This window comes from Phyllobates terribilis, unplaced genomic scaffold, assembly GCF_046119375.1.
Source record: "Phyllobates terribilis strain yellow unplaced genomic scaffold, ASM4611937v1 Scaffold_12__6_contigs__length_324123572, whole genome shotgun sequence".
NCBI lineage: Eukaryota > Metazoa > Chordata > Amphibia > Anura > Dendrobatidae > Phyllobates > Phyllobates terribilis.
This window is the reverse complement of record NW_027362772.1, coordinates 308207011-308233449: the sequence shown is the minus strand read 5'-3', so window position 1 is coordinate 308233449 and position 26439 is coordinate 308207011. Positions and strand designations below refer to the sequence as shown.

General features: G+C 46.8%; 1 protein-coding gene across 3 annotated transcripts in view; it reads right to left on the bottom strand.

The window, feature by feature from the left end:
- ROBO4 (roundabout guidance receptor 4) overlaps window positions 1–26439 on the bottom strand; it is a 174312-nt gene that overhangs the window by 49076 nt on the left and 98797 nt on the right. For 2 of the 3 annotated variants that reach the window (XM_073657366.1, XM_073657368.1), the window contains exons 14-17: window positions 24536–24871; window positions 18516–18617; window positions 13011–13170; window positions 1532–1726 (exon numbers count right to left, since the gene is read on the bottom strand). In XM_073657366.1, coding sequence (XP_073513467.1) covers window positions 1532–1726; window positions 13011–13170; window positions 18516–18617; window positions 24536–24871 — 793 coding nt within the window. The remainder of the gene's footprint in view (window positions 1–1531; window positions 1727–13010; window positions 13171–18515; window positions 18618–24535; window positions 24872–26439) is intronic. The other variant, XM_073657367.1, reaches the window with a different exon arrangement.

Genomic DNA, 26439 nt, shown 5'->3' with positions numbered 1-26439 from the left:
CTACCAATACGGGGCAATCAATAACTACTAATACGGGGCGATGGGTAACTACCAATATGGGGCGACTGGTAAGCTATCAATGCAAGGTGATCAGTAACTACCAATACGGGGCGATCAGTAACTACCAATACGGGGCGACCGGTAACTACCAATACGGGACGATCAGTAACTACCAATACGGGGCAATCAATAACTACTAATACGGGGCGATGGGTAACTACCAATACAGGGCGACCGGTAAGCTATCAATGCAAGGTGATCAGTAACTACCAATACGGGGCGATCAGTAACTACCAATACTGGGTGACCGGTAACTACCAATACGGAGCGACCGGTAAGCTATCAATGCAAGGTGATCAGTAACTACCAATATGGGGTGATCAGTAACTACCAATAAGTGGCGATCAGTAACTACCAATACGGGGCGATCAGTAACTACCAATAAGGGGTGATCAGTAACTACCAATACGGGACGATCAGTAACTACCAATAAGGGGCGATCAGTAACTACCAATAAGTGGCGATCAGTAACTACCAATACGGGGCGATCAGTAACTACCAATAAGGGGTGATCAGTAACTACCAATACGGGGCGATCAGTAACTACCAATACGGGGTGATCAGTAACTACCAATACGGGGTGATCAGTAACTACCAATAAGGGGCGATCGGTAACTACTAATATGGGGTGACCGGTAACTACCAATATGGGGTGACCGGTAAGCTATCAATGCAAGGTGATCACCTATTATTAAAGTGTGGTCAGTAACCGCAATATAATCTGGTTCTGCCAATAGATGGGGGTAAACCTTACAATACAGGGGTCCGGACCCTGCAGAGTATCACTAAGCGCAGCTAATACCAGTCCCATCACTGATATCCCCCGTCTGGCCACGCGGTTTGCAGCGCGCAGCACTCTGGGAATTCGCGGCACATAACTCGGTGAATTATGCGATAACTTGGCAGCGACGCCAGGATGAGCCGCTTCGGATTGTGCCAGTCTGCAATCCTTCTGTAAAACCTTCTGTGATCAATACATTTCCAGTAAATTCTGCAGCGAGACGTCAGTCCGGCCATTGATTGACTGCAGCAAGTCACCTAAAGCGGTGGACGGCGGAAAAGTGCCGAGCCAGCGCTGCTAATTGTGAGGAGCAATCATCTCCGCCGGCCTCGCCGCCATAATGGGCGGCATGAGAAATTAACTCTTGCCATCTCAGGGAAGCAATTTCTCCTGATCCAAGATCTATCAGACTCGTTTTATGGAGCAGAAAAATATGACCACCTACTATGGGACAAATTCCTGATTAACACAGTAGGCCATCCTGGGAGTAGTAGTGTCCCAACAGCTGGAAATCCACGTGAGTCTGAGCTTCAATGCTCTGTGCACAGACTCTGCGGTATGACGGCCACTCTGCTAATAAGGGCTGGTCACATGACAGAAAGCAGGAAGTGTCCCGGCTACCATGGTAACCCCAGAGCAAGCAGAATACATTTATATGACTTCATAGCAAACGCCCTGCTATCGACTCACCGGGTGCGGTCTCCATGTTCATTAAACTCCAGGTAATGAGCCACGTCATCTGGAGTCAGCACCGTATCATCATGGACGGACAGCGAGACTGATGACGTGTGTCTGAAGAGAAGCGACTCCGGAGGAGAAGACTTCTTACAAAACTGATTCTCTCTGTGACTATCAAGTTGTGGTTCAGTAGCCAGAATGGAGACCCTAAAAGACAAGAAAAAAACGAGGCAAATGGAACAATATGAAAGTTACATTACATTACTGATCCTGGGTTACATCCTGTATTATACCCCAGAGCTGCACTCACTATTCTGCTGGTGCAGTCACTGTGTACATACATTACATTACTGATCCTGAGTTACATCCTGTATTATACTCCAGAGCTGCACTCACTATTCTGCTGGTGCAGTCACTGTGTACATACATTACATTACTGATCCTGAGTTACATCCTGTATTATACTCCAGAGCTGCACTCACTATTCTGCTGGTGCAGTCACTGTGTACATACATTACATTACTGATCCTGAGTTACATCCTGTATTATACTCCAGAGCTGCACTCACTATTCTGCTGGTGCAGTCACTGTGTACATACATTACATTACTGATCCTGAGTTACATCCTGTATTATACTCCAGAGCTGCACTCACTATTCTGCTGGTGCAGTCACTGTGTACATACATTACATTACTGATCCTGAGTTACATCCTGTATTATACTCCAGAGCTGCACTCACTATTCTGCTGGTGCAGTCACTGTGTACATACATTACATTACTGATCCTGAGTTACATCCTGTATTATACTCCAGAGCTGCACTCACTATTCTGCTGGTGCAGTCATTGTGTACATACATTACATTACTGATCCTGAGTTACATCCTGTATTATACCCCAGAGCTGCACTCACTATTCTGCTGGTGCAGTCACTCTGTACATACATTACATTACTGATCCTGTACTGATCCTGAGTTACCTCCTGTATTATACTCCAGAGCTGCACTCACTATTCTGCTGGTGCAGTCACTGTGTACATACATTACATTACTGATCCTGAGTTACATCCTGTATAATACTCCAGAGCTGCACTCACTATTCTGCTGGTGCAGTCACTGTGTACATACATTACATTACTGATCTTGGCTTACATCCTGTATTATACTCCAGAGCTGCACTCACTATTCTGCTGGTGCAGTCACTATGTACATCCATTACATTACTGATCCTGAGCTACATCCTGTATTATACTCCAGAGCTGCACTCACTATTCTGCTGGTGCAGTCACTGTGTACATACATTACATTACTGATCCTGAGTTACCTCCTGTATTATACTCCAGAGCTGCACTCACTATTCTGCTGGTGCAGTCACAGTGTACATACATTACATTACTGATCCAGAGTTACATCCTGTATTATACTCCAGAGCTGCACTCACTATTCTGCTGGTGCAGTCACTGTGTGCATACATTACATTACTGATCCTGAGTTACATCCTGTATTATACCCCAGAGCTGCGCTCACTATTCTGCTGGTGCAGTTACTATGTACATACATTACATTACTGATCCTGAGTTACATCCTGTATTATACTCCAGAGCTGCACTCACTATTCTGCTGGTGCAGTCACTGTGTACATACATTACATTACTGATCCTGAGTTACCTCCAGTATTATACTCCAGAGCTGCACTCACTATTCTGCTGGTGCAGTCACTGTGTATATACATTACATTACTGATCCTGAGTTACATCCTGTATTATACTCCAGAGCTGCACTCACTATTCTGCTGGTGCAGTCACTGTGTACATACATTACATTACTGATCCTGAGTTACCTCCAGTATTATACTCCAGAGCTGCACTCACTATTCTGCTGGTGCAGTCACTGTGTACATACATTACATTACTGATCCTGAGTTACATCCTGTATTATACTCCAGAGCTGTACTCAGTATTCTGCTGGTGCAGTCACTGTGTACATACATTACATTACTGATCCTGAGTTACCTCCTGTATTATACTCCAGAGCTGCACTCACTATCCTGCTGGTGCAGTCACTGTGTACATACATTACATTACTGATCCTGAGTTACCTCCTGTATTATACTCCAGAGCTGCACTCACTATCCTGCTGGTCCAGTCACTGTGTACATACATTACATTACTGATCCTGAGTTACATCCTGTATTATACCCCAGAGCTGCACTCACTATTCTGCTGGTGCAGTCACTGTGTACATACATTACATTACTGATCCTGAGTTACATCCTGTATTATACTCCAGAGCTGCACTCACTATTCTGCTGGTGTAGTCACTGTGTACATACATTACATTACTGATCCTGAGTTACCTCCTGTATTATACTCCAGAGCTGCACTCACTATTCTGCTGGTGCAGTCACTGTGTACATACATTACATTACTGATCCTGAGTTACCTCCTGTATTATACTCCAGAGCTGCACTCACTATTCTGCTGGTGCAGTCACTGTGTACATACATTACATTACTGATCCTGAGTTACATCTTGTATTATACTCCAGAGCTGCACTCACTATTCTGCTGGTGTAGTCACTGTGTACATACATTACATTACTGATCCTGAGTTACATCCTGTATTATACTACAGAGCTGCACTCACCATTCTGCTGGTGCAGTCACTGTGTACATACATTACATTACTGATCCTGAGTTACATCCTGTATCATACTCCAGAGCTGCACTCACTATTTTGCTGGTGTAGTCACTGTGTACATACATTACATTACTGATCCTGAGTTACATCCTGTATTATACTCCAGAGCTGCACTCACTATTCTGCTGGTGCAGTCACTGTGTACATACATTACATTACTGATCCTGAGTTACATCCTGTATTATACTCCAGAGCTGCACTCACTATTCTGCTGGTGCAGTCACTGTGTACATACATTACATTACTGATCCTGAGTTACCTCCTGTATTATACTCCAGAGCTGCACTCACTATTCTGCTGGTGCAGTCACTGTGTATATACATTACATTACTGATCCTGAGTTACATCCTGTATTATACTCCAGAGCTGCGCTCACTATTCTGCTGGTGGAGTCACTGTGTACATACATTACATTACTGATCCTGAGTTACATCCTGTATTATACTCCAGAGCTGCACTCACTATTCTGCTGGTGCAGTCACTGTGTACATACATTACATTACTGATCCTGAGTTACATCCTGTATTATACTCCAGAGCTGCACTCACTATTCTGCTGGTGCAGTCACTGTGTACATACATTACATTACTGATCCTGAGTTACATCCTGTATTATACTCCAGAGCTGCACTCACTATTCTGCTGGTGCAGTCACTGTGTACATACATTACATTACTGATCCTGAGTTACCTCCTGTATTATACCCCAGAGCTGCACTCACTATTCTGCTGGTGCAGTCACTGTGTACATATGTGGCACCCCAGGGGTCTGGTTTCCACAGTAACAGCAATGTTATGTCTGAGAGCAGGTGGGAGGTCTCTTGGTCAGGGATCCTGTGCATGCCACACCTCCTGCCCAGTCCTGGGAGGGGAAGAACTTCCCCTATATAAACCTGGGGCTGAGGCAGGGTTAGAGAGTTCAGAGGGAGAGTTCAGCCAGGAGGGCTGACAGGGAGCTGTGGCTCCGGCTGGGCCCAGCTCCTGGGCCATGCCAGAAGTAGAGACAGAGAAGAGAAGCAGCTATGGGAAGAAACAACAGGAGCTCTGTGGGAGCAGTGTTACAAGGAGTCAGGGGCTGGCAGCTGCAGAGCTCGCCCTGACTGAGAAGTTATCACCGGACCCGGAGTCCGAGGCTGTGGGGACTAACTCCTATCCAGCAGCAGAAACCGACCGGCAGGGGATTGCAGGTCCTCTGGCCCAGAAACCCGAAGGCACGGTCACACGCGTGGGACCAGCACCGCCGTCGGAGAGCGGAAGCTACTAGAAGGCCCCGAGTCACCGGCCATACGGGTGAGCACCACACGGTACACTCAGGGACGTGGGCTACTTATACCCGCTTCTAGCAAGGTAGCCAGAAGAGTATCGTTAGTTTGGGAGGCCTACAACTCCGCCTGGCCAGGGGAGATCCCATCTGCTCAAGGACTGACCAGGCCCCAATCGCTAGCCAGTACTCCGGGAGGGTCTATCTTTGTCACCAGTAAAGACCCTGAACTACACCGTACCGTCTCCGAGTGGTTCCTGCTACCCCCATCATCCACGTCGGCTGCCCTGAGGCCATACCCCTCCCGTTGGGGGTTATACTATCACGCTGCACAATCCTACCACCGGCCTCAGCGGTCTGCCCTGCAGCAGCAGCTCCTTAGCTGTACTCAACGGGTGGCGTAGTCGTTCAACATCTACCGCTGATACAGCGCCACTTAGTCTGACTCCCTGGGCACGGACCGGATCACCGCCACGAGACTACAACCCTCAACAGATCCGGCTCCGGGTAAGCTCCCCCGTGCACGCGATGCCGCAGGACACAGAAGGCCCAGGGGCACGTCAACTTTTGGCGTAGTCGGCAGGATTTCGTGCCCGCAACCACCGGGTACTGCGTGCCTGAAACAGACTGTTCAAACTTACCAGTGGTGAAGATTCCCGCCATCCGGCGCCATCTTCAGCCTCCTTCCCGCCATCGGTGAAGATTCCCGCCATCCGGCGCCATCTTCAGCCTTCTTCCCGCCATCCGTGAAGATTCCCGCCATCCGGCGCCATCTTCAGCCTTCTTCCCGCCTTCCGTGGAGTTTTCCCGCCGTTGGACGCCATCTTGAAGACGCCGCGCGGGAAGAAGAGGGGCGTGGACTCCGAAAGCGCGCGAGAACTGAAGCCCCGCCTCACGTCCGGACGTCGCGTAAGGTCCTGGAAGGAGCCCAGCAGACGCTGACGTCACAGGAGCGCGACGGAAGGTCCTCAACCCTGACGATCCACAGCGGAGCCGCGGCCTACGGAAGAGGATCATCGCAAGGTAGGCCACGGTCCACTAGGGGGGAGGAAGATGTCGGATACGGAGGAGAGCTTCACTGCCTCAACCCCCGCCAGCGCCAGCGCTGCTGCAGTCATGCCTTTCACCATGCCCTATATCCCGGGAGCAGCCTGGCTACCCCAATACTCAGGGGAGTCACATACCCTGAATGACTTTAGTGAAAAGCTGGATAGCCTCTTCCAGGTGTACCCCCTCACAGAAGAGCAAAAAGTGAGCATCCTGGTGGCCCAATTAACCGGGGCAGCCCAAAGGGAGATAAAGTCCTGGCCACCTGGGAGGAGGACTGTCGCAGAGATACTAACCCAGCTAACCGAGGAGGAGCTGCAGTACTACCAATACGAGGAAAGCCAAGAGGACCCGGACGGGTCTGAGGACTACCCTCAGGAGGGAGAACAAAGAGGACATAGCTACTGAAGGGAAGTAGCGTGAATAAAGAGCTGTAAATAGTTACCCGTAAGGGTACAAGGACTGCTGCTAATTAAAATATGGTCCCCGTTGGGATTAGTGAATTGTTCCCCATGTGCCCCTATCTTAAACCAGGCTGAGGACTGTGAGCAGCCATTCCTTATCCCCACTGGCCGAGGACTGAGAGCGGCCATATCCTGTAAATAATTATGTGTTTCTAGTAATTTATGGGAGTCTTTGGTGGATTTACCGGGAATCCTTTGTACATGGTTGGAGCGTAACCCAGGAATGGACTAAAGACTGTTAAGGACTCGGGGCAGGACAGACCCCTACCTGGTTACGTCTCCCTGTTTTGGTGAAATGGACACCTTGCTTTTCTTCAAAACTGCACCCGGTTGCGGACACGCCGTAACCATCTTTATGTGTTTTTCTTATTGTATTATTATTGTTTATACCTTGTTATGTTTTTCTAAAAATATGTTTAGTCCCGGAGTACTAAATTTCACTAGGGGGGAATGTGGCACCCCAGGGGTCTGGTTTCCACAGTAACAGCAATGTTATGTCTGAGAGCAGGTGGGAGGTCTCTTGGTCAGGAATCCTATGCATGCCACACCTCCTGCCCAGTCCTGGGAGGGGAAGAACTTCCCCTATATAAACCTGGGGCTGAGGCAGGGTTAGAGAGTTCAGAGGGAGAGTTCAGCCAGGAGGGCTGACAGGGAGCTGTGGCTCCGGCTGGGCCCAGCTCCTGGGCCATGCCAGAAGTAGAGACAGAGAAGAGAAGCAGCTATGGGAAGAAACAACAGGAGCTCTGTGGGAGCAGTGTTACAAGGAGTCAGGGGCTGGCAGCTGCAGAGCTCGCCCTGACTGAGAAGTTATCACCGGACCCGGAGTCCGAGGCTGTGGGGACTAACTCCTATCCAGCAGCAGAAACCGACCGGCAGGGGATTGCAGGTCCTCTGGCCCAGAAACCCGAAGGCACGGTCACACGCGTGGGACCAGCACCGCCGTCGTGGAGCGGAAGCTACTAGAAGGCCCCGAGTCACCGGCCATACGGGTGAGCACCACACGGTACACTCAGGGACGTGGGCTACTTATACCCGCTTCTAGCAAGGTAGCCAGAAGAGTATCGTTAGTTTGGGAGGCCTACAACTCCGCCTGGCCAGGGGAGATCCCATCTGCTCAAGGACTGACCAGGCCCCAATCGCTAGCCAGTACTCCGGGAGGGTCTATCTTTGTCACCAGTAAAGACCCTGAACTACACCGTACCGTCTCCGAGTGGTTCCTGCTACCCCCATCATCCACGTCGGCTGCCCTGAGGCCATACCCCTCCCGTTGGGGGTTATACTATCACGCTGCACAATCCTACCACCGGCCTCAGCGGTCTGCCCTGCAGCAGCAGCTCCTTAGCTGTACTCAACGGGTGGCGTAGTCGTTCAACATCTACCGCTGATACAGCGCCACTTAGTCTGACTCCCTGGGCACGGACCGGATCACCGCCACGAGACTACAACCCTCAACAGATCCGGCTCCGGGTAAGCTCCCCCGTGCACGCGATGCCGCACGACACAGAAGGCCCAGGGGCGCGTCACATACATTACATTACTGATCCTGAGTTACATCCTGTATTATACTCCAGAGCTGCACTCACCATTCTGCTGGTGCAGTCACTGTGTACATACATTACATTACTGATCCTGAGTTACATCCTGTATTATACCCCAGAGCTGCAATCACTATTCTGCTGGTGCAGTCACTGTGTACATACATTACATTACTGATCCTGAGTTACATCCTGTATTATACTCCAGAGCTGCACTCACTATTCTGCTGGTGCAGTCACTGTGTACATACATTACATTACTGATCCTGAGTTACATCCTGTATTATACTCCAGAGCTGCACTCACTATTCTGCTGGTGTAGTCACTGTGTACATGCATTACATTACTGATCCTGAGTTACATCCTGTATTATACTCCAGAGCTGCACTCACTATTCTGCTGGTGTAGTCACTGTGTACATACATTACATTACTGATCCTGAGTTACCTCCTGTATTATACTCCAGAGCTGCACTCACTATTCTGCTGGTGCAGTCACTGTGTACATACATTACATTACTGATCCTGAGTTACCTCCTGTATTATACTCCAGAGCTGCACTCACTATTCTGCTGGTGCAGTCACTGTGTACATACATTACATTACTGATCCTGAGTTACCTCCTGTATTATACTCCAGAGCTGCACTCACTATTCTGCTGGTGCAGTCACTGTGTACATACATTACATTACTGATCCTGAGTTACATCCTGTATTATACCCCAGAGCTGCAATCACTATTCTGCTGGTGCAGTCACTGTGTACATACATTACATTACTGATCCTGAGTTACATCCTGTATTATACTCCAGAGCTGCACTCACTATTCTGCTGGTGCAGTCACTGTGTACATACATTACATTACTGATCCTGAGTTACATCCTGTATTATACTCCAGAGCTGCACTCACTATTCTGCTGGTGTAGTCACTGTGTACATGCATTACATTACTGATCCTGAGTTACATCCTGTATTATACTCCAGAGCTGCACTCACTATTCTGCTGGTGTAGTCACTGTGTACATACATTACATTACTGATCCTGAGTTACCTCCTGTATTATACTCCAGAGCTGCACTCACTATTCTGCTGGTGCAGTCACTATGTACATACATTACATTACTGATCCTGAGTTACCTCCTGTATTATACTCCAGAGCTGCACTCACTATTCTGCTGGTGCAGTCACTGTGTACATACATTACATTACTGATCCTGAGTTACCTCCTGTATTATACTCCAGAGCTGCACTCACTATTCTGCTGGTGCAGTCACTGTGTACATACATTACATTACTGATCCTGAGTTACATCCTGTATTATACTCCAGAGCTGCACTCACTATTCTGCTGGTGCAGTCACTGTGTACATACATTACATTACTGATCCTGAGTTACATCCTGTATTATACTCCAGAGCTGCACTCACTATTCTGCTGGTGCAGTCACTGTGTACATACATTACATTACTGATCCTGAGTTACCTCCTGTATTATACTCCAGAGCTGCACTCACTATTCTGCTGGTGCAGTCACTGTGTACATACATTACATTACTGATCCTGAGTTACCTCCTGTATTATACTCCAGAGCTGCACTCACTATTCTGCTGGTGCAGTCACTGTGTACATACATTACATTACTGATCCTGAGTTACATCCTGTATTATACTCCAGAGCTGCACTCACTATTCTGCTGGTGCAGTCACTGTGTACATACATTACATTACTGATCCTGAGTTACATCCTGTATTATACTCCAGAGCTGCACTCACTATTCTGCTGGTGCAGTCACTGTGTACATACATTACATTACTGATCCTGAGTTACCTCCTGTATTATACTCCAGAGCTGCACTCACTATTCTGCTGGTGCAGTCACTGTGTACATACATTACATTACTGATCCTGAGTTACCTCCTGTATTATACTCCAGAGCTGCACTTTCATACAATGACCCCGGCAGGCAGCACAAATTCGCTCTGTCACCTGGCACTGCCCATCATAAGTAATATATATATATAAAGACTTCTTTCTTTCTTAAGGTAGTAGTGTATCTGGTGAAATACACTGTGTGCCGAATTATTAGGCAAATGCGTATTTTGATCACTTTGATACTTTTTATACATGTTGTCCTACTCCAAGCTGCATATTCTTGAGAGCCAACTACCAATGAAGTAAATCTGGTGATGTGCATCTCTGTAATGAGGAGGGGTGTTGACTAATGACATCAACACCCTATATAAGGTGCGCTTAATTATTAGGCAACTTCCTTTCCTTTGGCAAAATGGGTCAGAAGAGAGATTTGACGGCTCTGAAAAGTCCAGTATTGTGAGATGCCTTGCAGAGGGATGCAGCAGTCTTGAAATTTCCAAACTTTTGAAGCGTGATCACCGAACAATCAAGTGTTTCATGGCAAATAGCCAACAGGGTCGCAAGAAGCGTGTTGGCCGAAAAAGGCGCAAAACAACTGCCCATGAATTAAGGAAAATCAAGTGTGAAGCTGCCAAGATGCCATTCACCACCAGTTTTGCCATATTTCAGAGCTGCAACGTTACTGGAGTATCAAAAAGCACAAGGTGTGCGATACTCTGGGACATGGCCAAGGTAAGGAAGACTGAAAAACCACCACCTATGAACAAGAAACATAAGATAAAACGTCAAGAATGGGCCAAGAAATATCTTAAGACTGATTTTTCAAAGGTTTTATGGGCTGATGAAATGAGAGTGACTCTTGATGGGCCAGATGGATGGGCCAGAGGCTGGATCAATAAAGGGCAGAGAGCTCCACTCCGACTCAGACGCCAGCAAGGTGGAGGTGGGGTACTGGTATGGGCTGGTATCATCAAAGATGAACTTGTGGGACCTTTTCGAGTTGAGGATGGAGTGAAGCTCAACTCCCAGACCTACTGCCAGTTTCTGGAAGACAACTTCTTCAAGCAGTGGTACAGGAAGAAGTCAGTATCGTTCAAGAAAAACATGATTTTCATGCAGTACAATGCTCCATCACATGCATCCATCTACTCCACAGTGTGGCTGGCCAGTAAAGGTCTAAAAGAAGAAAAAATAATGACATAGCCCCCTTGTTCACCTGATCTGAACCCCATAGAGAACCTGTGGTCCATCATAAAATGTGAGATCTACAGGGAGGGAAAACAGTACACCTCTGGGAACAGTGTCTGGGAGGCTGTGGTGAGATCTACAGGGAGGGAAAACAGTACACCTCTGGGAGCAGTGTCTGGGAGGCTGTGGTGGCTGCTGCACGCAATGCTGATTGAAAACAGATCAAGCAACTGACAGAATCTATGGATGGAAGGCTGCTGAGTGTCATCATAAAGAAAGGTGGATATATTCAGCACTAATTTTTTGGGTTTTTATTTTTGCATGTCAGAAATGTTTATTTCTAAATTTTGTGCACTGATATTGGTTTACCTGGTGAAAATAAACAAGTGAGATGGGATTATATTTGGTTTTTATTAAATTGCCTAATAATTCTGCCCAGTAATAGTTACCTGCACAAACAGATATCCTCCTAAGATAGCCAAATCTAAAAAAAAAACCACTCCAACTTCCAAAAATATTAAGCTTGGATATTTATGAGTCTTTTGGGTTGATTGAGAACATAGTTGTTGATCAATAATAAAAATAATCCTCTAAAATACAACCTGCCTAATAATTCTGCATACAGTATACTCTGCAGCCGGCACCCATTGTGCACACATGAATGAGTGCAGCCGACGCACAGATCTGATCGCTGACGTCAGAAAGCAATAAAAGCCATTTCCAGAATGACCGAGGAATTATGGGAAATAATGAGGGAGCAATGGAAGCTTACACAACAGTTCCCTCTCCAGGAATCTTACACCTGTACTATATGTAATGCGCAGTGTATACACCTGTACTATATGTAATTTGCAGTGTATGCACATGTACTATATGTAATGCACAGTATATACACCTGTACTATATGTAATGCGCAGTGTATACACCTGTACTATATGTAATGCGCAGTGTATACACCTGTACTATATGTAATGCACAGTATATACACCTGTACTATATGTAATGCGCAGTGTATACACCTGTACTATATGTAATGCGCAGTGTATACACCTGTACTATATGTAATGCGCAGTGTATACACCTGTACTATATGTAATGCACAGTGTATACACCTGTACTATATGTAATGCGCAGTATATACACCTGTACTATATGTAATGCGCAGTATATACACCTGTACTATATGTAATGCGCAGTATATACAACGCTGGTGACTTTGATGGGAAAGGGTGAAGCAGCAGCAGGGTTGTATATTGCATCAGGACAACCACCACCATCATCACTGTGATAATTACCCTTAGAGGCTGTGTATAGAATAGTCACACGGCGTTCCGTATACCCAAATATTCTCGGTATATAAGACCTTACATATTTATGATCTCTGCCTTCTTTCAGCACATGGGAATGTCAGGACCCTTATAAGATGTCTCTTACTGTTTGTCCGGTCGGACCCTCGGTTCTTCCTCTGGCGGAGGGGGAGCTGGTGGTGGCGGCAGGGGGCTGCCGTATGGCAGGAGGTCCATCACTTTCAGGGATGTGGTGTAGTGGAGGATCTTCGGGGAGCTGAACGTCTTCATGACTTTTGCATAATCTGCTGGGGAGGGAAATTCTCATCAGTTCTATCCTATGACATTTGTTGGTCGTTGCTGCATCCACATATTCCAGAACTAGGGGTCCCTACATGTCAGTCACTGAGCAACCCCCCACCTACCGGACCCATGTACACACAAACACCAGGAATTTCAAGGAATAAAATACAAGTTTAATTGAAACCTTGGAATGGGGGGGGGGGGGGCATCTATCAGTCAAGGATGGGTTATCTCAGCAGATCGAAGTATAAAAAAACATAACTTTTATTTGTAATTAATAAAAGCAGGGGGCTCAAAAACATGCAAGACAAACAATTAACAAACAACTAAGAGAAGTGACCCATGAGTCCTCACGGGTGCACACTCTGTCCTCTCAAAAGGAGCAAGTTAAAGGCACATACACAAATGTGGAAATTTCAATAACCATAGAAATAATTAATGGAGCTGTCAGGGAAATATTAATGTCAGGAAAATGTTCTTCCATATTTGCCTGACATAGATGTTCACCCCCCTCCCTTATTCTCCTTTTGCTCAGCACAAAAGCCCCAATTAACACACGCCTGAGAAATAGCTTACACAAACAAACGCCAGCCAAGGAGTGTTATAACTTCGTTAGGAAGCAAGCTCTTGTCCCTGGCACACGCAGGGCAGTAATTACTGGCAGGATTGCACTAATTTGCTTGTAACTGGGAAAGTTGCTTTCCCAAGCTTAACAAAGAAATCTCCAGACAATCCGACTACAAAACGAAATATGAAATATTGTAAGTTCCATGCGTCTGACAATAATTGGACCCATATTTCTAGTGACGGAAACAGCCGAGGAATGCATACACAGTTTTTCATTGTTGCAAGCCAAATCAGAGAGCTGTAGCGCAAAACACTAGACTGCAGCTATGCGATGTGTGGTCTCTAACTGAAGATAAAATCATAAGGGAAAAAATGGCGTCGTTTGCAAGCTTCTGCGATCAACGAGCAATGAGTTATCACAGAAGCTAACGTTTTTAATAAAAATGTACAGATTGGAGACCAGCCAACATGATGTCACCACAAGGGGCGTGTGGACAGATCTCCCCTTAGGTATAAGAGAACCCATGGACATTACAGAAGGACTCATTGCCAGGGGGGAATAAGAATTATAAGCAACGGGTCCTGTTCGATAACAGCATAATCAAACTGAAGAGCCCCTCCTCCACCTATATCGAATCGTCTCCGTGATCGTATAATGTAATTTTTTCTTCTTTTATCCTGTTTATTTTATGTAACTGCTTATGTATTTTAATGTCTCATTTGTAACATCCTTGTATATATTTTTTCTTAAACAGTGCCTCCCTTTTGGATTAAATATCAAATTTAATAGTCCTGTTTCTTTTGTCCTGTAATCGTTCCCTTCCCCGAAGCCATATACGCTACCAAAACACAGGAGTCCGGCCAGGCCTGTATTATATTTCAAACTCGGCCGGTGGTGGCAGAGGATAATAATAATTGGGCTGTCGTGAAGCTGACAGTGACCATACGGAGGGCATAAACACAGATTCCAGGCTTTGGAACTCCGAGGTGTGACGCCATACTCTCACTGGTCGCTTGCCGATATTCACGTAGCGAGTAGTTTGGATCGCGTGCTCGCGATTCCGGGCGAAATACTGACAGCGTGACGGCACAGTGAGATATCGCTTGATCTCCCCGGTGTCGTCCCTCTGTGAGTTATCCCTGACTAGAACAATCTCACCATTTGGTTGTCCTGTGCAGGTAGTTGAGATTCCAGACAAAGGCCATATAAAAAATGGATAAATTAGGGACACAACAGAGTGGGGGGGGGGGCAATATAAATATCATGACACACATTACCCCAGTGGAGACCCACATAGTCTGGAAACTGTAATTGCCCTGAATTAACCCCTCCCGACGCGTTTCGTTTTCATACTCCTCAGGGGAGAAAGGGGTGGGTGGGTAGCCACTATAAAGGGTTAGGGCTCGATAATTCCCACTGAAAAGGTGCTCCACAGTGTGTGCACCTGTGAGGACTCATGGATCACTTCTCTTATTTGTTTGTTAATTGTTTGTCTTGCATGTTTTTTGAGCCCCCTGCTTTTATTAATATCAAATAAAAGTTATGTTTTATTATACTTCTATCTGCTGAGATAACCCTTTAATTGAAACTTTCCCAACAATAATGTCTATCAATCTGATCAGCTCCTGCTGCTGTGTAACATCCGCCTGCAGGTCAGACATGTCAGGCTCCCTTTAACCCCTTAGTGACGGAGCCAATTATGTCCTTAATGACCAGGCCAAATTTTACAATTCTGGCTACTTGTGAAAAAAAAATGAAAATTTTCCGAAAATTTTGCAATTTTCAAACTTTGAATTCTTATGCCCTTAAATAAGAGAGCTATGTCATACAAAATAGTTAATAAATAACATTTCCCACATGTCTACTTTACATCAGCACAATTTTTGCAAAAAAAAATTTTTTGTTAAGAAGTTGTAAGGCTAAAAGTTGACCAGCCATTTCTCATTTTTACAGCAAAATTTACAAAACCATTTTGTTTGTTTAGGGACCACATCACATTTGAAGTGACTTTGAAGGGTTTTTATGACAGAAAATACCCAAAAGTGACACCATTCTAAAAACTGCATCACTCAAGGTGCTCAAAACCACATTCAAGAAGTTTATTAACCCTTTACGTGCTTCACAGGAACTGAAGCAACGTGGAAGGAAAAAATTAACATTTAACTTTTTTCACAAAAATTTTACTTCAGACCCCATTTTTTTTATTTTCACAAGGATGAAAAAAGAAAATGGACCACAAAATTTGTTGTGCAATTTCTCCTGAGCACGAAAATACCCCATATGTGGGGGAAAACCACTGTTTGGGCGCACGGCAGGGCTCGGAAGGGAAGGAGCGCCATTTGACTTTTTGAATGCAAAATTGGCTAGAATCGAGAGCGGACACCATGTCGCGTTTGGAGAGCCCCTGATGCGCCTAAACAGTGGAAAACCCCCACAAGTAACCCCATTTTGGAAACTAAACCCCTCAATGATTTTATACAGGGATATAGTGAACATTTTGAACCCAGAGGTACGACACAGAATTTGATAACATTAGGTCGTCATATTGAATATGTTGTCATTAGTGTTGAGCGCAAGTGCTCGCTACTTGAGTTTGCAATGGTTGCTTGGGTATGCACTGAGTATCGCGGGTGCTTGAGTGACATGCTCGAGTTCCCGCCCCGCATGTTTTGCGGCTGTTAGACACCCAAAAAAAAAACATGTGGGGATTGCCCGTGTATGGCATGTTTTTTTTTTGGATGTTTAACAACCGTGAAACATGCGGGGCAGGGACTCAAGCACCCGCGATACTCGGTGCATACCCGAGCACCCGATGCAAACTCAAGTAGCAAGCACTTGAGATCAACACTAGTCATGATATCGTCATGTTTTTTTCTTTCCTTTTGAAAAAATCCCAACCCTAACCGTAATCCCAACACAAGCCTAACTCCAACCCTAACTCTATCCCTAATTCTAACTCTATCATAACCCTCACCCTAACACAACCCTAATTCTAACACAACCCTCACCCTAATCCTAACATAACCCTCACCCTAACACAACCCTAATCCTAACACAACCCTCACCCTAATCCTAACATAACCCTCACCCTAACACAACCCTAATTCTAACACAACCCTCACCCTAATCCTAACATAACCCTCACCCTAACACAACCCTAACTCTATCCCTAATTCTAACTCTATCATAACCCTCACCCTAACACAACCCTAATTCTAACACAACCCTCACCCTAACGCAACCCTCACCCTAACACCACCCTCACCCTAACGCAACCCTCACCCTAACGCAACCCTAACGCAACCCTCACCCTAACGCAACCCTCACCCTAACGCAACCCTCACCCTAACGCAACCCTAATTCTAACACAACCCTCACCCTAATCCTAACATAACCCTCACCCTAACGCAACCCTCACCCTAACGCAACCCTAATTCTAACACAACCCTCACCCTAATCCTAACATAACCCTCACCCTAACGCAACCCTCACCCTAACGCAACCCTCACCCTAACGCAACCCTCACCCTAACGCAACCCTCACCCTAACGCAACCCTCACCCTAACGCAAACCTCACCCTAACGCAACCCTCACCCTAACACAAACCCTCACCCTCACCCAAACCCTCACCCAAACACAACCTTCACCCAAACACAACCCTCACCCAAACACAACCCTCACCCAAACACAACCCTCACCCAAACACAACCTTCACCCAAACACAACCCTCACCCAAACACAAACCCTCACCCTAACACAACCCTCACCCTAACACAACCCTCACCCTAACCCTAACACAACCCTAACCCAAACACAACCTAACGGCAAAGAATGGAAAAAATATATTTTATACATTTTTATGTAACTAAGGTGTGACAAAGGGAGATTTGATTTACTATTTTTTTTACTTCTGATCACTGTGATAGACCCTATCGCAGTGATCAAAAGGAACCAATAGGAAAAATTCCCTATTGTTGCCGGGCACTGCGCATGTGCCCGCCATTTTTTTTTACAGGAAGATGACGGAGGGCCAGGGGAAAGATCAGGAGATCCTAGGGACGGCAGAGGTAGCGGGGCATAATTTCTCTCTCCTCTGACATGTATATCATGTCAGAGGACAGAGAAATCATTGTAACTGCGGGCACACATTTTTTTTTTTCGTGATCACCGTTATTCACTGAATAACGGCGATCACGTGATCGGGGTCTGGAATAAACAGCCCTGATCATTTTCTCCAGGGTCTCAGATACCTCTGGTAGCTGAGACCCAAGAGGATTTCCGACTCTGGGAGGGGGGGGGGGGCGCTACAGCCTTATTCCTGATCGCCTTTTAAAACGGCAATGAGAAAATAAGGCACCGTCTTAATGCGTATCGGCGGTCATTGAGGGGTTAATAGAAAAAAGAGAGGGGTCGCTCACTGGTCTATTCGGGTGCTCTGAAGAAAAGAGTAATCTCAATTGCAAAAAGAACTTCGGCACTCCATACATGAATATATAAGAAATATTGTATCTAGACTAATGTCACTTTGAAAAATGAAGGTTTTTTGCGCATAATTTGGCCAATTTATGCGCAAAAAACCTTCATTTTTCAAAGTGACATTAGTCTAGATACAATATTTCTTATATTTTCATGTATGGAGTGCCGAAGTTCTTTTTGCAATTGAGGGGTTAATGTCCTCATTCATGAACTGCAATCACAGACATGGATAATGGAGACCCCTGCTCCGCTGCTGTGAATCTCTATGTGACACAGGTCAGTCCTGCTGCGGGTGGTAACTCTCACCTTTTCCTGCTGGGTTTCCATCTAAACTCTTCAAGCTGGGAACGCTGCAGCTGTCGGACTGACAACAGGGAGACAGAGGGGCGCTGTTCACATGTTGCAGCTCTGTGGACACAAGAGAAAAGATGGATCATTATCTCACTAACAAAGAAGTTTGGAAATATCTAGGTGCAAATCAGTGAAACTGAGAGTGTGGACCTGCGGGAACGAAATCCTAATAATCCCCACACTACAGTATAGTGCCTCCTCCTCCTCTCTACAGTACAGTCTAGCGCGTCCTCCTCCTCTCTACAGTAGAGTATAGTGCCTCCTCCTCCTCTCTACAGTACAGTCTAGCGCATCCTCCTCCTCTCTACAGTAGAGTATAGTGCCTTCTCCTCCTCTCTACACTACAGTATAGTGCCTCCTCTTCCTCTCTACAATACAGTCTAGCGCCTCTTCCTCTCTACAATCCAGTATTGTGCCTCCTCCTCCTCTCTACAGTACAGTATAGCGCCTCCTCCTCCTCTCTACAGTACAGTATTGTGCCTCCTCCTCCTCTCTACAGTACAGTATAGTGCCTCCTCCTCCTCTACAGTACAGTATAGTGCCTCCTCCTCCTCTCTACAGTACAGTATAGCTCCTCCTCCTCTCTACAGTACAGTATAGCACCTCCTCCTCCTCTCTACAGTACAGTATAGCGCCTCCTCCTCCTCTCTACAGTACAGTATAGCGCCTCCTCCTCCTCTCTACAGTACAGTATAGCGCCTCCTCCTCCTCTCTACAGTACAGTATAGCACCTCCTCCTCCTCTCTACAGTACAGTATAGTGCCTCCTCCTCCTCTCTACAGTACAGTATAGTGCCTCCTCCTCCTCTCTACAGTACAGTATAGCGCCTCCTCCTCCTCTCTACAGTACAGTATAGCGCCTCCTCCTCCTCTCTACAGTACAGTATAGCACCTCCTCCTCCTCTCTACAGTACAGTATAGTGCCTCCTCCTCCTCTCTACAGTACAGTATAGCTCCTCCTCCTCGCTACAGTACAGTATAGCACCTCCTCCTCCTCTCTACAGTACAGTATAATGCCTCCTCCTCCTCTCTACAGTACAGTATAGTGCCTCCTCCTCCTCTCTACAGTACAGTATAGCACCTCCTCCTCCTCTCTACAGTACAGTATAATGCCTCCTCCTCCTCTCTACAGTACAGTATAGTGCCTCCTCCTCCTCTCTACAGTACAGTATAGCGCCTCCTCCTCCTCTCTACAGTACAGTATAGCTCCTCCTCCTCTCTACAGTACAGTATAGCGCCTCCTCCTCCTCTCTACAGTACAGTATAGCACCTCCTCCTCCTCTCTACAGTACAGTATAATGCCTCCTCCTCCTCTCTACAGTACAGTAAAGCGCCTCCTCCTCCTCTCTACAGTACAGCTCCTCCTCCTCTCTACATTACAGTATAGCACCTCCCTCTCCTCTCTACAGTAAAGTATAGTGCCTCCTCCTCTCTACAGTACAGTATAGTGCTTCCTCCTCCTCTCTACAGTACAGTATAGCGCCTCCTCCTCTCTACAGTACAGTATAGCACCTCTTCTCTACAGTACAGTATAGCGCCTCCTCCTCCTCTCTACAGTACAGTATAGCTCCTCCTCCTCTCTACAGTACAGTATAGCGCCTCCTCCTCCTCTCTACAGTACAGTATAGCACCTCCTCCTCCTCTCTACAGTACAGTATAATGCCTCCTCCTCCTCTCTACAGTACAGTAAAGCGCCTCCTCCTCCTCTCTACAGTACAGCTCCTCCTCCTCTCTACATTACAGTATAGCACCTCCCTCTCCTCTCTACAGTAAAGTATAGTGCCTCCTCCTCTCTACAGTACAGTATAGTGCTTCCTCCTCCTCTCTACAGTACAGTATAGCGCCTCCTCCTCTCTACAGTACAGTATAGCACCTCTTCTCTACAGTACAGTATAGCGCCTCCTCCTCTCTAAAGTATAGTATAGTGCCTCCTCCTCTCTCCAGTATAGTATAGCGCATCTTCCTCTCTACAGTCCATTAAAGCGGCTCCTCCTCTTCTCTACAGTACAGTATAGCGCCTCCTTCTCTCTACAGTATAGTATAGCGCCACCTTCTTTCTACAGTACTGTGCCTCCTCCTCTCTACAGTACAATATAGCGCCTCCTCCTCCTCACTACAGTACAGTATAGAGCCTCCTCCTCTCTACAGTACAGCATAGTGCCTCCTCCTCCTCTCTACAGTACAGTATAGCGCCTCCTCCTTTTCTCTACAGTACAGTACAGCGCCTCCTCCTCCTCTCTACAGTACAATATAGCGCCTCCTCCACCTCACTACAGTACAGTATAGAGCCTCCTCCTCTCTACAGTACAGCATAGTGCCTCTTCCTCCTCTGTACAGTACAGTATAGCGCCTCCTCCTCATCTCTACAGTACAGCATAGCGCCTACTACTCCTTTCTACAGTACAGTATTGTGCCGCCTCCTTTTCTCTACAGTACAGTATAGTGCCTCCCTTCTACAGCACAGTATAGTGCCTCCTCCTCTCTGCAGTACAGTATAGCGCCTCCTCCTCTACAGTACAGTATAGCGCCTCCTCCTCCTCTCTACAGTACAGTATAGCGCCTCCTCCTCCTCTCTACAGTACAGTATAGCGCCTCCTCTCTACAGTACAGTATAGCGCCTCAGTATAGCTTTTTAAACCTGACACCTGGAGTCTGACGTCACCCCCTGATGAAGGACGCACCGAAACGCGCGTCGGGGTGGGCGCCACACTGAGGAGCAGGTCTCTATATATACCAGGTATGAATGTATCTAATATAACATTACTGTTATTTGTTAATTAACCCATTTGGGTATAACACATCTTTTGAGACACTCATGCATACGTAAAGGTAGTACCTGGGGATGCCTATATTAGCTAAATGTTTTCACAGGATTGTATCCCTATATTACATGACCTAGGATACCATGTGCATGCATGAGTGTATTTGGAGTCTAATCTAGTCCTGGTATCGCTATTATCTATATACCCTCCCATTATTACTTGATATAATTTAGATATATGTGTGTGCGCTCTCTTTTCTCTGCCACTATGTACCCACATTTTTGTAATAAAGGTCTTTCTTTTTAATTTATTGACCTCTTGTCGGATTTACTACTATATTGGGTTTTGCTGTTATTGTTTTCCGATTGGTCTACCAATTTAAGTAGCAGATATACATTTACTCCATTTTGTTGATCTATTGGATCAGTAAGAACATACACAAATATAAATGTATATTATCTGCTTGTCCTTTGCAACGGTTTTCTAATCTCTCTACAGTACAGAATAGCGCCTCCTTCTCCTCTGTACAGTATAGTATAGCGCCTCCTCCTCCTCTGTACAGTATAGTATAGCGCCTCCTCCTCTGTACAGTATAGTATAGCGCCTCCTCCTCCTCTCTACAGTACAGTATAGTGCCTCCTCCTCCTCTCTACAGTACAGTATAGCGCCTCCTCCTCCTCTCTACAGTAGAGTATAGTGCCTCCTCCTCTCTACAGTACAGTATAGCACCTCCTCCTCCTCTCTAGAGTACAGTATAGCGCCTCCTCCTCCTCTCTACAGTACAGTATAGCACCTCCTCCTCTCTACAGTATAGTATAGCGCCTCCTCCTCCTCTCTACAGTACAGTATAGCACCTCCTCCTCTCTACAGTATAGTATAGCGCCTCCTCCTCCTCTCTACAGTACAGTATAGCACCTCCTCCTCTCTACAGTATAGTATAGTGCCTCCTCCTCCTCTCTACAGTACAGTATAGCACCTCCTCCTCTCTACAGTATAGTATAGTGCCTCCTCCTCCTCTCTACAGTACAGTATAGCACCTCCTCCTCTCTACAGTATAGTATAGCGCCTCCTCCTCCTCTCTACAGTACAGTATAGCACCTCCTCCTCTCTACAGTATAGTATAGCGCCTCCTCCTCCTCTCTACAGTACAGTATAGCACCTCCTCCTCTCTACAGTATAGTATAGTGCCTCTTCCTCCTCTCTACAGTACAGTATAGCACCTCCTCCTCCTCTCTACAGTATAGTATAGCGCCTCCTCCTCCTCTCTACAGTACAGTATAGCACCTCCTCCTCTCTACAGTATAGTATAGCGCCTCCTCCTCCTCTCTACAGTACAGTATAGCACCTCCTCCTCTCTACAGTATAGTATAGTGCCTCCTCCTCCTCTCTACAGTACAGTATAGCGCCTCCTTCTCCTCTCTACAGTAGAGTATAGTGCCTCCTCCTCTCTACAGTACAGTATAGCACCTCCTCCTCCTCTCTAGAGTACAGTATAGCGCCTCCTCCTCCTCTCTACAGTACAGTATAGCACCTCCTCCTCTCTACAGTATAGTATAGCGCCTCCTCCTCCTCTCTAGAGTACAGTATAGCACCTCCTCCTCTCTACAGTACAGTATAGCACCTCCTCCTCTCTACAGTACAGTATAGCACCTCCTCCTCCTCTCTAGAGTACAGTATAGCGCCTCCTCCTCCTCTCTACAGTACAGTATAGCACCTCCTCCTCTCTACAGTATAGTATAGCGCCTCCTCCTCCTCTCTACAGTACAGTATAGACGCACGTTTCGGTAGGAAAACCTTTTTCGGGGTGACGGTAGCAGAGCCTGTCTGGTGGCCTTACCCAGGTACATAGCTATTTTAGCTTATTTATGACCAATTGGTTGTATTACTTCCATCTGTATAAGGGTTTTAACCCTTTTGTTTCTGGGTATTTTGATTGTGATGGGATATTATTGTTTTGGGGGTACTATTTGTAAAAGGTATTCATGATGGGTGGTATATATTTATTAATACATGTGACCCTGTCGCTGTCCCCCTTATATTTCCACTTGCTATATAGGCTGACCTTTCGGGCGCTGTGTCACAGTTTTTAACATTGTTTTATTCATGTGGATCCAGCACTCTGTGTCTACTCTGTCGTCCGCATTTATCTTTGTAATTTGTGTTTACTACATGTGTTAATAAAGGAATTTTCTTACTTCTTTACAATTTTGAACTTGTGTGGCCATCTTTTTGTTTCTCTGCTTCACAGAGGAACAATCCCCCTTTATCTCTATATAGTAGAGTATAGCGCCTCCTCCTCCTCTCTACAGTACAGTATAGCGCCTCCTCCTCCTCTCTACAGTACAGTTTAGCGCCTCTTCTTCCTCTATATAGTAGAGTATAGTGCCTCCTCCACTCTATAGTATAGTATAGCGCCTCCTCCTCCTCCTCTCTACAGTACAGTATAGCACCTCCTCCACTCTATAGTATAGTATAGCGCCTCCTCCTCCTCTCTCCAGTACAGTATAGCGCCTCCTCCTCCTATCTACAGTACAGTATAGCACCTCCTCCTCTCTACAGTACAGTATAGAGCCTCCTCCTCTCTACAGTACAGTATAGCTCCTTCTCCTCTCTACAGTACAGTATAGCGCCTCCTCCTCCTCTCTACAGTACAGTAAAGCACCTCCTCCTGTTCTCTACAGTACAGTATAACGCCTTCTCCTCCTCTCTACAGTACAGTATAGCGCCTCCTCCTCCTCTCTACAGTACATAGGGCCATGCATACCATGATTGGGTCCGAGGGGGCCATGAATACCAGGATTGGGTCTAAGGGGGGCATGCATACCAGGATTGGGTCTAAGGGGGCCATGCATACCAGGATTGGGTCTGAGGTGGCCATGCATACCAGGATTGAGGATGAGGTGGCCATGCATGCCAGGATTGGGGATGAGAGGGCAATGCATATCAGGATTGGGGATGAGGGGGCCACGCATACCAGGAATGGGGATGAGGGCTGTCTGCTGAATGCCCCTCATTACCAGCGCCCATCTGACAACTCCTCCTGCCAAAGGAGAAAAATGAGAAAACGGACGTGGATTGGGGTGTGGCCAAATATGGGCGCAGCACACTCTGCGCGCCGCATAATCTATCCCTCTTTCTCTTCTTCAAAAGTTGGGAGGTATGGTATAGCACTCACATCCTCTTGTTATACATGCTTTTATATATTCATATTTACCTCTCTTAAGATAGTGGCTCCTGGGCTCCTTTAGGGCCACATTTGGTGGTATTGGAACTACAGGTTTTCCAGATATCTTGCTTCTTGCACCTCCGTGTGTAAGGTTGCTTGCACTGCCATGACAGTGTGGGAACAGGCTGTGATCATACAGTCCTGGAGGTAACCCCGACTTAGAGCTAATTCCCATCCCGGGAGGCCTGACAGGAGAGGAGCACTGGAACGTTGTCAGGTCCTTTCCTGGGAGATCCACATACAGCGCTCCATACATACTGCTGTCCGGGACCAGCGGGATGATCTGACTGCGGCTGCTGTCACTCTTGCGCTCAAATGAGAGGTCTGCAAAACAGGAGAGAAACTATACATTTCCGCACAGCTCCCCGAGAGTCAGCGCCATTGTCCTGTACCTCGAGTGTCAGCGTCATTGTCCTGTAACCCGAGGGTCTGCGTCATTGTTCTGTACCTCGAGTGTCGGTGTCATTGTCCTGTACCCCGAGAGTCAGCGTCATTATCCTGTACCCCGAGTGTCAGTGTCATTATCCTGTACCCCGAATGTCAGTGTCATTCTCCTGTACCCCAAATGTCAGTGTCATTATCCCGTACCCCGAGTGTCAGCGTCATTATCCTGTACCCCGAGTGTCAGCGTCATTCTCCTGTACCCCGAGTGTCAGCGTCATTATCCTGTACCCCGAATGTCAGTGTCATTCTCCTGTACCCCAAGTGTCAGTGTCATTATCCTGCACCCCGAGTGTCAGTGTCATTCTCCAGCACCCCGAGTGTCAGTGTCATTATCCTGTACCTCGAGTGTCAGTGTCATTATCCTGCACCCCGAGTGTCAGTGTCATTCTCCTGTACCCCGAGTGTCAGCGTCATTATCCTGTACCCCGAGTGTCAGCTTCATTATCCTGTACCCCGAGTGTCGGTGTCATTGTCCTGTAACCCGAGTGTCAGCGTCATTATCCTGTACCCCGAGTGTCAGTGTCATTATCCTGTACCCCGAGTGTCAGTGTCATTATCCTGTACTCCTAGTGTCAGCGTCATTATCCTGTACCCCGAGTGTCAGCGTCATTATCCCGTACCCCGAGTGTCAGCGTCATTATCCTGTACCCCGAGTGTCAGCTTCATTATCCTGTACCCCGAGTGTCGGTGTCATTGTCCTGTAACCCGAGTGTCAGTGTCATTATCCTGTACCCCGAGTGTCAGCGTCATTATCCTGTACCCCGAGTGTCAGTGTCATTATCCTGTACCCCGAGTGTCAGCGTCATTATCCTGTACCCCGAGTGTCAGCTTCATTATCCTGTACCCCGAGTGTCGGTGTCATTGTCCTGTACCCCGAGTGTCAGCGTCATTATCCTGTACCCCGAGTGTCAGCTTCATTATCCTGTACCCCGAGTGTCGGTGTCATTGTCCTGTAACCCGAGTGTCAGTGTCATTATCCTGTACCCCGAGTGTCAGCGTCATTATCCTGTACCCCGAGTGTCAGCGTCATTATCCTGTACCCCGAGTGTCAGCGTCATTATCCTGTACCCGAGTGTCAGTGTCATTATCCTGCACCCGAGTGTCAGCGTCATTATCCTGTACCCCGAGTGTCAGTGTCATTATCCTGTACCCCGAGTGTCAGCGTCATTATCCTGCACCCCGAGTGTCAGTGTCATTATCCTGTACCCCGAGTGTCAGCGTCATTATCCTGCACCCCGAGTGTCAGTGTCATTATCCTGCACCCCGAGTGTCAGTGTCATTATCCTGTACCCCGAGTGTCAGTGTCATTATCCTGTACCCCGAGTGTCAGTGTCATTATCCTGTACCCCGAGTGTCAGTGTCATTATCCTGCACCCCGAGTGTCGGTGTCATTGTCCTGTAACCCGAGTGTTAGTGTCATTATCCTGCACCCCGAGTGTCAGTGTCAT